The sequence below is a fragment of the Hypomesus transpacificus genome, chromosome 3 (genome assembly GCF_021917145.1).
Source record: "Hypomesus transpacificus isolate Combined female chromosome 3, fHypTra1, whole genome shotgun sequence".
In the NCBI taxonomy this organism is placed as follows: domain Eukaryota; kingdom Metazoa; phylum Chordata; class Actinopteri; order Osmeriformes; family Osmeridae; genus Hypomesus; species Hypomesus transpacificus.
In genome coordinates this window covers 14,263,537-14,276,707 of record NC_061062.1, presented here as the reverse complement: position 1 = coordinate 14,276,707, position 13,171 = coordinate 14,263,537, and the positions used below count along the sequence as shown (strand labels likewise).

At 44.5% G+C, this 13,171-nt stretch overlaps 1 protein-coding gene across 4 annotated transcripts in view; it reads left to right on the top strand.

Moving 5' to 3' along the window:
* stxbp6 (syntaxin binding protein 6 (amisyn)) overlaps positions 1–11,282 on the top strand; it is a 49,867-nt gene extending 38,585 nt beyond the window's left edge. For 3 of the 4 annotated variants that reach the window (XM_047016359.1, XM_047016374.1, XM_047016366.1), the window contains exons 5-7: positions 2,458–2,559; positions 7,156–7,313; positions 9,298–11,282. In XM_047016359.1, the coding sequence (XP_046872315.1) occupies positions 2,458–2,559; positions 7,156–7,313; positions 9,298–9,321 (284 nt within the window). In that variant the 3' untranslated portion in view covers positions 9,322–11,282. The remainder of the gene's footprint in view (positions 1–2,457; positions 2,560–7,155; positions 7,314–9,297) is intronic. The other variant, XM_047016382.1, reaches the window with a different exon arrangement.
* Positions 11,283–13,171: the final 1,889 nt, after the last annotated feature.

Here is a 13,171-nt window from a genome sequence, read left to right as displayed (position 1 = left end):
GTTTGTATCGTTCATGCTGTTATTCATGGAGCCGCCATATCCCCCTGACCCACCTCCTGGTTCTGCACAGACGGACCTGAGACCTCAGATGGGGAGGACAGGTTTAGGCAGGCGCAAAAGACTTCGGAGTCTTCATAATATAATACAATTTGTGAGCTTGGTTTCGCCTAATGAATCACTTTTCACTGAGAACCTACATATTCATAGTTTCCATTTCCTCTGTGTCTAAATAAAACAAACACATTTGCCCTTCCAAGCTTATCCAGAGTTGAAGCTCTCCCCTGGCCCTCAAGACTATTCTGCCTTTGCCCTGACCTCCCTCCCACACCCTCAGCTACCATTGACTTCCTGATCACTCCCTCAGTGACCCTGCTTCGTGCGGTGGTGTAGTCGGCTGGGATGATGGTAGGAGTGGGTAGAAGAGTCAGGCAGGCCAGTGGACCCAAGACTCTGTGGTTGAAGAGGGGAGGAGGATGATGGGGCACAGATGTTACCGTTCAGTCACACGCCTCCAGGCAGTTGGCTATCTTCACACAACTTTGTGGGCCCCTGGATTTTAACAGGAGGAGGATGTACGGCTTCCAAGGTCCTCGTACAGTATGGCTGGAAGGGATGGCTTTGCAATAGCCTGCCTCAAATGTTGCGCAGGCAATACCTGGATAATGAACTACGGTTCAAACAACACTGTAAGAGATCCTTCAGGAATATTATAGCGGCTGCCAGATTAATTGCCAGCATTAAATACTTTTGGTAAGAATGACGGTTTCTCAAATGCTAAAAACCCTAAGATCAAAAAAGCGAGACCAACCCGTCTATCCACCGCGTAGCCAGTGATCTGACGGGGAGCTTGATCTCCCTCAGCCTGCTGCATGGTTGGCAGTGTGACGCCCAGCAGAGCTGACAGAGCCGCCCGCCCAAGGCCGGGTTTCCAGTGACGGGCAGAAGAGGGGGATGCCAGCGGGCTGCCGAACAATGTCCCCTCCGGTTTAAGTCTCACACCAGTGCAAAACAAATAACATGACGCTGCTCAGGTGTGGGACCATAACCGTACGGGACAACTTCTCCTCCACTGAGACCACAGAAGCAGACCCAGAAGAAGCAGTTCAGTTAAATCTTCACAACGTTGTATAATTATGGAGCTTAATGTTCCTATAGCGGTTCCGTAAAGGTTGGAAATGAATATCACTTCAGTGCATCCTTTGAGATAGCGCTTAGGAATGGCTGTAGGAAAGAGTCTAAAACAAGACAAAAGGGTAAGACATACTGTAACCTTGCCTTCTGTTTACTCCTGACCAACCTTCTGCATGGTCAGCATGGCTACTCTCTCGGGGGTTGACAAGATCAGTGCTATGGTTCAGTGATGGCTGGGCAGGTCATGTGAGCGCGACGGAGGAACCTTCTGTCACATGCTTCACACTAAGATGCTAGCAAAAGGACAAGCAGTGCTGACACAGTCGTTCTGGACTGCAGCTCCTCTAGTTTTATTTGATTGGCTTTAACAGAGACAAACATGGACAGAGCTACCGGATCATCTGGACAGGCAATTATCTATTGTACAGAAGATCCTGGTCTGTCTTTTGTCTCTTTGTTGGTCGTGAGCAAGAAAAGTAACGACTTGTCTCTCTGGGAGAAGAATGAAGGAACATGGTTTTAATTGGACAGTCTTGAGGACTGGTGTCCTGGCGCAATGTGTATACTTACTAGGTTGACAGGAGGAGAATGGTTGAAGTCTCTTTGTGTGAGATGAGCACACACAGAATCTTGTTCTTCATCATTCACCTCGAAAAGCACATTAGGTCTCAACATGGGGCAGCTTCTCCAGACGATGTGTTCTGAACGATAATGGGCTACCCTCGGCAAGTTGACTAAGTCTCATCTGCTTGACAGAACTGACATTTTTTTTTTTTTTTTCGCACCAGTCATTAACAGTCTTGTTTTGTCTAACATATCCTACAAGAGTGATTTTGAACTTTAGAAAGCTTCTCTTGTGGAGGATGTAAAGGCCATTCAGGACCCTGCGGAGGAGGCGTAACAGCACGTGTGTTAATGCCTGATGGTCTGTGTAATTGGACCTGAAGAAAAAGCCGCCTAGCTGAACTTTGTAATTGCTTCGTTATCGGCTCAGTCCTTGGTACACAGCGTAGCCCCACTTCCACTGACTCCCCTCTGCTTTTCTGTTTAACTAAGGACAAAGGATGTCTACAATGTTTAAAAAAAAATCTGTGGTAGTGTAGGCCAGCTCTCCCCAGTTCATTTTAAATTTGTAACTGACTGCTATGTTTTCTAATAAATTCCATTTAAAATCCTTGTGAAACAAGTTAACTCTTTGACATCATTAACACAGAGGTCCAATTAAACTGTTTTTGATGCAGTAATAACTCAAAACTAATACATAAAATATATCAAATGGGCACAAATTACATATTTTAAACATCCCTTTCTGATGTTTTCTTGTAGCCGAAGAGCAGCCCTCAAATTCAGTTATTTTCAGATGCAAGGTCTTTTTAAACAGAATGAGGAAAGAGATGGTTACAAGCCAAGCTCATCTACTGAGAAGAGGTAAGTTTGTGGAAAATTGAGTATTTTATGTCACTCAAACCTTAACAATAGTTATCCTTTCACTAAGTTTACTTCCTTAAAATGTTGGTATATCAGTGTTTATGATTTACATTATCCGGTTTCTGTTCATATTTTTATCATGCTTATGATACAAACAATCTCATACTTCTGATATTCATAAGCCGTGCTGTCATGGCTTTCGTAAAGAGGTCTTGACAAGTATAGTTCTGTTGAGTTAGGTTGATTCACATCATCTTATTTACAACTTTCCAGCCCAAACAGGGATCCCGCTGTGATAGGTTCATGGCTTGTTCAAACACTGGGACGGTACAATGACACAATAAACAGAAGAACTGTCACGTTCGTTAGTTTGATTGTTTACATCCAAATAGATACGTCTGTGATGCATAAGATTCTAAGTGTTTAGGTATGATGTGCAATTGTTAAATATGTATTTTTCTGGACATGTATCTAAGGATAAGCACTCCAAGGGGTGGGGGGGGGGGGGGGGGGGGGGGGGGGGGGGGGGGGGGAGCAGTGGACGTGAATAACTCTTAGCAATTTAGCCGTCAGGGGCCCATATCTCACTGTCTTACATTGAGGACAGTGTGTTCTGTGTTTGTTCACATTAGCATCTTTGGTCTGTCACTGCGTCCTCAGAGCTAGCATAACAGTGACTTCACTAAAGGGCAGCTCAGGAGCCACAGAATCTGGGTGTGGAAACAGTGTTTCAGAGGAAACCTTTCCTTTTCTTCACCCTAATGACCTCCAGTGTTGGAGGATGCTGTTAGTTCAAACCATCCCCTTCAATTTTGGAATAGAACATATCTGGGAGCTTAAATATATAAAGTAATATATAAAGTAGTCATTCCGCACATATCCTGTGAGGGCCAGGCCGTTTTAATGTCAAAACTGTCAAGCTTTGGGTTCATGAAGTAGACGAGGGGCTGGGAGGGGGTGGGGGTTGTGCTAGGAGGGGGGTGGTCGTTTAAGGGAACATCTACTTCTGGATTTGACGGTTAATCTGCCAAAAAGAGAAAAAAGTGCTATCGTCCATGCCAGCTGGGGAGAAGTTCTCTCAGCAGGTGTGTGTCAGCATGATGCCCCTCTGTTGGAGAAGGGTAGGGTGTTGGAGAGTTTACAATGAACTATCCATTACTTACAATACCAATCTTGAGTTGGCCACCACAAGCAACAGCTTGTCTCGTATTGTTATATTTATTGCTCTTGATTTATTGATCTGCTCAAGTAGTCACTTGTGTGTGATTTGACTGGAGTAGATACATTGATGTGTGGTGTTGAGGACGCCTGGCTGACGGAGTTGTTCAATATCTCGGTAATTGCTCCTGTGCGTGAATGACAAACATTTGTCGGTGGAGCCCTGATACAGTAACAAAAGCATCACACAAATCGTCCTCTCTCTTTCCCTCACACCTCACTCTCCCTCTGTTCTTGCATTACATACTCCACTTCCAGGTCCAAAACAAAAATGTCAGTTGACTCGCCAGCTGATATGAAAACTGTCTGACGAGATGTGTTTAAGGGCGCATTAGCAGGCGGTGCTGCAACTGCACATAGGAAAGAGCAGATCATCTCCTTCTCTTTAGACACCCCCGTAAAGCATCATCCTGGCTGGGGATCAATATGATAATTCACGCCTTCAGATAATGGATCTGATGTGTGTGTGTGTCGCTTGTATACATGGCTGTCTTACTGTTTTTGTTTCGTAAGCACTCCCAACAGGATGCTTGAGGAAAGTGTAGACTGACAGCCATCCCCCTTCGCCCTCCGTGGTCCTGACAGGCCCATGTTGATGACCATCAGGCCCTGTTCTCGTCACTGCAGCCTTGTGGCCTCATCTCGTGATTAGAGGCCGAGAGGCCGGACAGGGGCCATGCTATTTACTGTACAGCACAGCCCCTCCTCTCCTCTATGGGTTTTGTTCAACTTTTGGTATATCTTTTTTTCACGTCTCAGGACGTGTCACAATACAAGGTCTTGTCTTTTGTTCTGTCTGCTGTTTTTGACAGTCCCACCCTTGGTTAGCACATGGGCGTAGAGAGAACACATTCTTCCTGCGTGGCTAGAAGGAGCGTCCTTGACGTACGCTACAATAGGATGTAGCCAACAATGAAGACGGTCAGATTCTTTTAACAGGACATACTGTTATATCTGTTATCCGAGATTAACCAGATAGAACGTGGGCTAATGGTCTTGTTGCCGAAAATCATTGTCTACAACCTTGTTTTTCCTCACTAGTGGAATACACTTTTGTTCCGTTTGGTTGAAAAAGGACACAGTAGCTGTTGTTTGAAAAGCAAAATCCCTGGCTCTCCCACCTCCTCTGTGGACCGGCTTAGACGATGAGCAGGCCAAACACCACCTCCTCCTCCAGCATCTGTTTATAGTATCTTCATGTCTCTCTGCCCCCTAATCAGCTCTGCAGAGTAAAGGCACACATGATAGTCGAGCAGCACTATAACCCTTCCAGTTGTTTAATTACATTCACTTTAGGGGCAGCCCACACCACAGCTAGGGTTGAAAAGAGTGATCGCGTGTGCGCGCGTCTGTTTGTCTGTGTGTGTGTGTGTGTGTGTGTGTGTGTGTGTGTGTGTGTGTGTGTGGGATGGAGGGTGAGAGGAGTGTCAGTCTCTGGGCTCCCTGGGAGGAGGAGGGGATAAGGAGGGATCTGTGTGAAGGTGAAAAGGTCTGGACATGTGTTCATGTGTTTCAGAAACAGATGCCTGCTGTCATACAATAGGAGGAGTTTCTAAAAACGTTCTAACGGGTTGTGATGAACAGTTTCTAAGATAGGATGCCGATTCTAATTAGTAGGAACTACTCTATTGTAAATGAGGAGAAAGTGCTGATTGGCATTACAAGTACATTTATTTGATGGGGGATGTTTACTCTCGTCGCTGTATAGTAGATCAACGGAGGAAAGCTTCACTTTGCCCAAAAAGTAATCAAACACAGAGCCCCGAGGGAAGGGCATACTGTTATCTGTAATCGATATATTCTGTCTGGGAAACTTGCTTGAAGGAAAGGGTTTGTTTGTGTGTGTGTGTGTGTGTGTAGGAAGAAAGTGTAAACAATGTGGACTTGATCAAAGTTAACTTCTTTTGAAAGAAATCCAGCTGGCCTCTCCATCTGCTCTTGGACAGTTACCGACCCTGCACAGGCCCATGCAATGACAATATGAGTCACCTCATCAGTCAAAGTGGAGACGGGGAAGCTCATCTTAGTGTTGACACTGTGTTTGTGGTCGCTTTTCAAAAACCTCAGAAAGCAAGCCACGCTGAGGTTCCTGTGGCACGGTGCTGATGGCGTCAGTTACATTGGGCTCCATTGTCCTGCCATTGCCAGGCTGCTGAGAGAGGCACATTGTCAGACCAGTCTGTTTCGGTTGGGTTTATATGTTGGTTCTTTGTTTTTAACCACAAAACCGAACGAAAAAAAGAAAAGATATTTGGGTACCAGTCCTTTTGTTCCATTGAAGAATGCTTCTGTTCTGAACCATGGTACATCCATCAGAACATCCTCTTTGTCTCCGGGACAACCGAAGCGGACGAGCCTCGCTGACGATGGAAGCGGCTTCAAACGCACAATACGTAAGTTGTCCTCAGGAAATGACACGCTGGTCAGAATCCAGCGAGATGCAGTGTACCGCGCCACAGAGAAAGCTTTGAACGGGAAAAGCGTCAGGGAGGTCGTTTGGAGTGCCTCAACCGGGTTAGCCTAGCGTGATGCTAGGAGGGAAAGCGTCATGGCACCAGCCGTGCTGCCAAAGATGAATGGCTGTTCAGAAAGTTCCTCCTCAGCACCGGGGTGGACTATGGGTTCTTTATACACACAGCCAGCCCCCAGCACACACTCCACCTTCATCAATCTGGTCTGAGCTGAGGGGGGGCAACTGGGTAACTGGCCTATTGGATTTGGGGAGGGGGATGAGAGAGGCCCTTATTGAGCACCTGGGGGTGGTTAAGAGTGGTGTGAACTAGGAGTGGTGTCCTCTCAGCTCACTGTGGGACGAGCAATGGAAGGACGTTCCAAAAAGAGATTAAAATGGCAGAAAACCGAGTGCTGTCGTAGACTGATGAGGGGGGTTGGTGCTCACTGTGTTTCTGACAGAGGTTAATTTCGTTGGCTCGCACCTCTCAGGATATCGGTCTTTGAGAGAAACTCATTAGCCGGCTTCCCATGACTCCGCTGGTCTCAACACAGTGTGGTGTGTACACCTCTTTTCTCCATAGCACTTTCACTCCTCTCTGACAGAGAGGGCCTGACCTATGCATAACTGCAAGCTAAGGGAACAGGTGGCTTCTAAAAGTTATTCATTAACAGTGATGAGTATCAATAATGAGTCTTCAACTTTACACCTTTGTAAGGTGTATAGAGCGTTTGTTTTCTTTTTTTCACTTGATTCTCTGTCCTTCTCACTCCCTCTGTCTTCACCCTCCCTACCTCTTTCTCAAACTCCCATCCTCTCCCAATCTCCCTCCCTCACTATCCCTTTCCTCACCCTACATCCCTCCATCTTTTCTAACCCTCTCGTTTCTCTCCTTCCCCCCTCCTCCCCTTCCTTCCCTCCTCCAGGTAACAGTATACTCCACACTGCGGCAGGCAGCGTGACCAGCGCTGTGCAGAAGGCCAGCCAGGCTCTCAACGAGCGCGGCGAGAGGTTGGGCCGAGCAGAGGAGACGACCGGTGAGATGAAGAATAGTGCCGAGCAGTTCTCAGTCACGGCTCACAAGGTGAGGGCGCACACGCCGTCCGGAATATTACCACACAACTCCAGAGCCCCATGTATCAGGACATAGATACTCCTTAGTCAGTAATACGACTTTTTAATTTACTTTCTTGGAAATGTAAGCTCTCAGTACTAAAATTGATACACTCAGCAAAAAGATCCAAAATGTTGTTTAGTCCTGAGGTAATGTTGTACTGCCTAGGGCCTTTACTGGCAAGCTGGCATTAATGCATGTCAGGATTTCTTTCTCTCCTTTTTCTTTTCTCTTCATCCACTCTTCACTGCATGGGGTTCTCTCTCCCGTTTGATCCATTCATCCCTGCCCCTTCCAAGTCGGGATGTCAAATTGCACGATGCTTAACGACGACCTTGACATTATTTTATTTAGCTGAAAAATGGAATCCAGTGTAAAAATGGAAGCCCTTCATACTTCCAGATGCACGCCCGCCATCCTGATTATTCCTAACTTTTTAATGGCGTACTCACAGTGTCACTTCCACTGGTGTCCGGCCGCGGATGTAAATTAATTTCTAAATGAAGCCGTCGTCATGAAGAGAATGGCTCGAGTGATGAAATATTAATAATGCATGGCCATAACGATAACGGTTGTCTCATCGAAAGCCTTTTAAAAGTTCTGTCTCGCCCTGTGACTTCTCTCAGATAAAACTCCAGCGGTGCCAAATTAGAAGAATGCAGCAGTGCGGGAACAATTTAGGAAATGACAGTGCTCGTCTATGTCTCTCACCCAGCAAAAGGGAGTCTGTGGAACCTTTACTCCCTTCACCGTAAAATCCTAGACGTTAAGTGCCTCATTTTGTGGCCTGTTTAACTAATTGGTTTGGTTGCTTTTTGTGTCAAGATTCACACAAGCGTTTCTCTCTTTTGCCCTTTGTACAGGGGCGCACAGCCTATCATATAAACCATGTGACCGTACTGTAGGTACAGTGCTATTGTTCAGTCTTCCTGTTCAGTCTGACAGATTTGACTGGATGCCCCACCAGGACAAACATGCACTGTCTCATATGACATATGAACATTTAATAACTGTGATTCCTCTTGTGGTCTTCTGGTTGCGTGCTCTGCCTTTTTTTTACATATGTAAACAAACCTAATTACATCAGCCTGTGTGGCTGACATCGGCCCATTTGGAGCCTTGCTGATTCCCAATGTACGGCCTCCTGTGCTACTCTGCTGCCCCCACCTGGAATTTCTGCAGATTGTTTCACTTTAAAATGAACATATAAAGCCCTGTATATAGTATATAATTTAGCATTTGTGAGCTTATATGCACTTGTGTGCATATAAGCATATATATGTAATTGCTTCGTGTGTCTGTGGGGTTTGTGTGTGTGTGTGTGTCCCCGCTGTAGTTAATAGTGCCGCTCTAGTGAATTAGATTGGTGGCCCTGGCCTTTTCCCTAACGAGCAAACTGCCAGGCCCGTTAGAACCCTCGTTAATTAGATTAATGAAGTCAGCGGGTGCCCTAGTCACCGCCTGAATAAAAAAACAAGGGCCAGGCGTCTTCCGAGCGCCGGAGGACTGAGGAGACCCTAATAGCTTCTCTTCCTCTCAGGCAGAGAGGATTATACCCAGAGAGAGGCTCTGCATTACTCGGCCTGTCAGATGTGTGGCCCCTCATCTGGTGGGCTCAGGGCAGAAGGATAGTTTAGCTGTCTGTCTGTCTGTCTGTCTGTCTGTCTGTCTGTCTGTCTGTCTGTCTGTCTGTGTCTTACTCTCGCTCACTCTCCATCTTTCTCACACACACACACACACACACACTTTTTTGGCTTGTTGATGGTTTTCAAAAAACCGACGAAAGGCATTTACCTAAACATGGGGCTTTCACTGTTTTGTAAAAGCATCCATTGTGCAATAACTTGATTTTTCTTTCCTTCCTCTTCTGCGCTCTCCCTCTTTGTCTTTCTCCTTTTTTGGGGGTTCCCCCTCTTTCTGTCTCCCTCCATCTCTCTGTTCTTTCTTCCCTCAGCTGGCCATGAAGCACAAGTGTTAGACCTCTGGCCAAACCTTCTTGGGAGGGACAGCCTATCGCCAGGCGACACATGGGACGGATCTCGCATTTGATTCTTTTTACAATTTTTAATATGATTACTTTTGTTAACACTTTAATTTGATGGGGTGTCCTTAATGATGATGCGATGGTGCCTATGAGCAGGGAGGAAGAGAGAGAGAGAGGCTGTCGAGATGATCGGTTACCGCTCTACCTCCCTCTGTTGGTGGAAAAGTACTGTGCTCACTTCCTGACCCACCAGACACACACACACACAGAGACACATTTAAGCACCACTCAAAGACACACCTTCCAGGTCTCTAGTTGAACTGTCACACTGAAAAGAAGAAACTCAGAAACACTATCTGAAGAGATTGGTGTTCCCTGTGGCGGCATGGATGAAGGATAACAATGATTCCACTTTCTGATGTCTCCTTTCATCTCTTAAAATAAGACGTTGAGTGAAATTATACTGAATATATGCGGTCAATTTATCAACGTATTCTTTTCCCCAAACAAAACCAAACCCACTCTGTCTACAAAAAGCATTTAGATTAACGCTGGTACATTTCAGAAGTTACATATTTAGAGACCTTGTTTTGGCTCAAAAGATTCAACATGTATGTTGTTAAGTAAGACATGTAGTTCAGTACCACTGTGCATATCAGCTTCTGCTGTTGTAAAAAGCCTACATGTGTAACTCTATACTACCGCTATTATTAATGTCAACGTCAGTGATTTAAACCACCCAATCGACTCAACACTTTGATCCACAGTCACAACTTGTGTATTTGATTGCTTGTTTTACCCTAAAAGTATTTTTTCTGGTGATATATTCTGGTGATATAGGAAACATTAGGTTGATCAACAACATGCGTCTCTGAAAGCAGCTTTGTGATGTAGTTCTGTTGTCACCTGCGCTCTCACAATGGCTGTGTAACTGTGGCTTCCTAACTAGTGAGACAGAAATGCGCGCACACACACACACACGCCACCCTCACACCCATGGACATGTTGAGATTCTTACCATTTATATTTGGATTTAATATATTTGATGTTGCACTGACGACTTGACCTTACAGAGCACTGCTAAGTCCTCTCCTCCCCTCAAAGTTCCAGTTGCCTCAACTGCTAATCTGCTTCAGCCATACACCTAACAGTTTGGATGTTCATAGTTTTTTTAATAAAGGAAGAAATATTGAAACGCAATTTCTGTTATGTTGCATTATGTCTGTTTGACAAGTTCAAACCTTTATATTGTGTTATTGTCTCGTTGGATGTCGTCATTGAATTTTGAAGTAGTATGTTTTAACCATGGCACAGTATTTGAGTGTGTGATTTTTAACATCTACTATCACCACTAATAGCAATGCCAGAATGTACAATTTTGGCTTCTCCTACCAGTTGTGCAGTGATTATGGGTCAGTGCCTTTTTTAAACCCCGTATGTCACCATCGCAGCCATCTTGTCTGTCTCTGTACATGTTTTAATTTGTATATTTCCCTCGGTAACACTGTGGTTGGTAACCAAAGCGTGAAGGCTGAGTAAGTTGTCTGTCAGGTTAATGTGGGAGAGATGTGGGTTATTGTGGGCTGGGTTTAACAAATGTTGTCATGGAGACACACCTGCAGTATGTTTGAAGTGTTTTATAAAGAAGAAAGCTGTGCAACGTTTGAAATGGATGGGAAACTGTTGTAGTAAGGGGGAAAGACCACAATCATAGGTTTACTGTAATCTGCAAATATGTTGAATGTTCATAACACTTCAAGCCATCATGTGTACTGTCTGTCGTTTTGTCTTTTTACATTTGATGAGGACTATGACATTTCACCACCCGTAAATGTACATAATGAAAAACATTTCAACGTCATAAAACGTTTGTATTTTGAGTTCTGTTTGGTGTTGTACATACAGTAGACGATTGTACTATTTAACTCGAATAAACACCTACTTCTCCCTCTGTGTTTCATTAAATCTAACTGGTATTTTATTCAAATTGTTTTAAATTTGGATTACACGGTTAAATGTTCACATTAATAAACCATGCTTGGGTCCTAAAGTGATGTGTCAAGTCCATGGCCCTTAACTAAACCAGTATCTGCAGTTTACAGTTTCAACAACAGATGGCAATGTGAACACAAGTGGTTATTTTTATTAATCTCATGTATTGGCAAAGGTTTATTAAACCACAAATGGAAAACACATGATAAAGACAAAGTGCAGTGGTGGTCGGCCAATGCTCTGTGGAAAGCAACATGTTGTTTTATCCCCGCCATTGACAAAGGCAACGGACACTAACATTTGTCTAATATTAAGACGTCTGTCTGTCTGTGTAGCAGATTATCAGAACTGTGTCCTATGATGCTGTCTGGGTTTGGGTAGCGGGGAAGGGTGTGGTGTGTATGCCTACTCTCACGTGTCCTGTATGAATAAAGCAGCATGGGCAAAAGGGTGACTGAGGAGGGAGGGGCATTCTCTAAATGTATTAGTTTTATAGCTCTGTCTGTTATTTTATATGGAACTTGGCGTCTGAAATTAAGATATTTATATTTTATATATATATATATACATATATACAAATATATATATATATATATATATATATATATATATATATATATATATATATAAACGAATAATTTACGTAAAATACTAACGTGCAAAAACATTGATAAAACATATAACTTGTAAAACTAATGTATGTAATATATTCAATAAAGCAAATCTCAGAAGCCTACCCAGAGTTATCTAAACACCGACTTGTATCTGGCTGATTTAGATATACAGGAAATGAGCTGCATCTTCCAAGTGCTGAAACTCATGTTCTACCATTGCCCAGGACTGCGGCGTAGACGTTCGGTATTGAATTCAAGCAAAGGCAGCGCAATAAGGGAGGAAGCGACCGCGGAGAGCCAGACCCCGAACCGGATGAAGACTTCAATTTGGTGGCGGAGGCAAGCGAGCGGAATTGGATCTTGTCATAGCATCTATATTATCCTCCCCCCTATCGGTCTCTCCCTAATAGTTCTTTAATCCTGTAATTAATGATGCGTAGTCTGTGACAAGCGGGGAGAGGGGAGTGAGCGCGGTAATGATGGAGGAATACATGATCTATCTTTACTGCCAGAGAGAAGGAAGTAAGTGCCTCATAAAACGCTCGAGCGCGGGACCCTGCCCCCGTAACTCACTCTCTAACAGACAGTGAATCATCGTCTGCTTCTCCCTAAAAACCTGCCCGTAATTCTCCCGCCGACACTTGCCCACCCTCTCAGCTTTGCCTTTCCCTCCCTACCTTCTGCCCCCCAACCCGCCCACCTTCCTCAGGAGCCTGATGTGGTGCAAGCAGGACACCTGCTGAACAGCACCATGGTAACATGTTGTAGAATAATATTTTAGTACGCCGATGTTCCTGTGTTCTTTGTTATACCTGTCTCTGAAGACACGCATGTAAATACAGTCGTGCGTAAAGTGTTTCATAAAAATAGAAAGAAAAAAAGTTCTTACCCATGTTAGAAGTACTGTTTGTATTTTCTACTGTTTACCACTGGGGGAGCTATTGCCTGTCAGAAATACCTTTTCAATTGGTTGGCATTTGCTTTATTGCTCTGCACTGTTCTGTATTGATCTGCTCAAGTGCTCATTTGTGTGTTATTTGACTGTAGTGGATACATTGATGTGTGGTGTTGAGGACATTTGGCTGACAGAGTTGTTCAATATCTTGGTAATTGCACCAGTGAAAGAATGACAAACAGTATTTGACGGAGCCCCTGATACAGATGCTCTCTCTTTCTCTCTCTCTTTCTCTCTCTCTCTCTCTCTCTCTACAGTTCACCTGTTTTGTGGGCCCCATCGT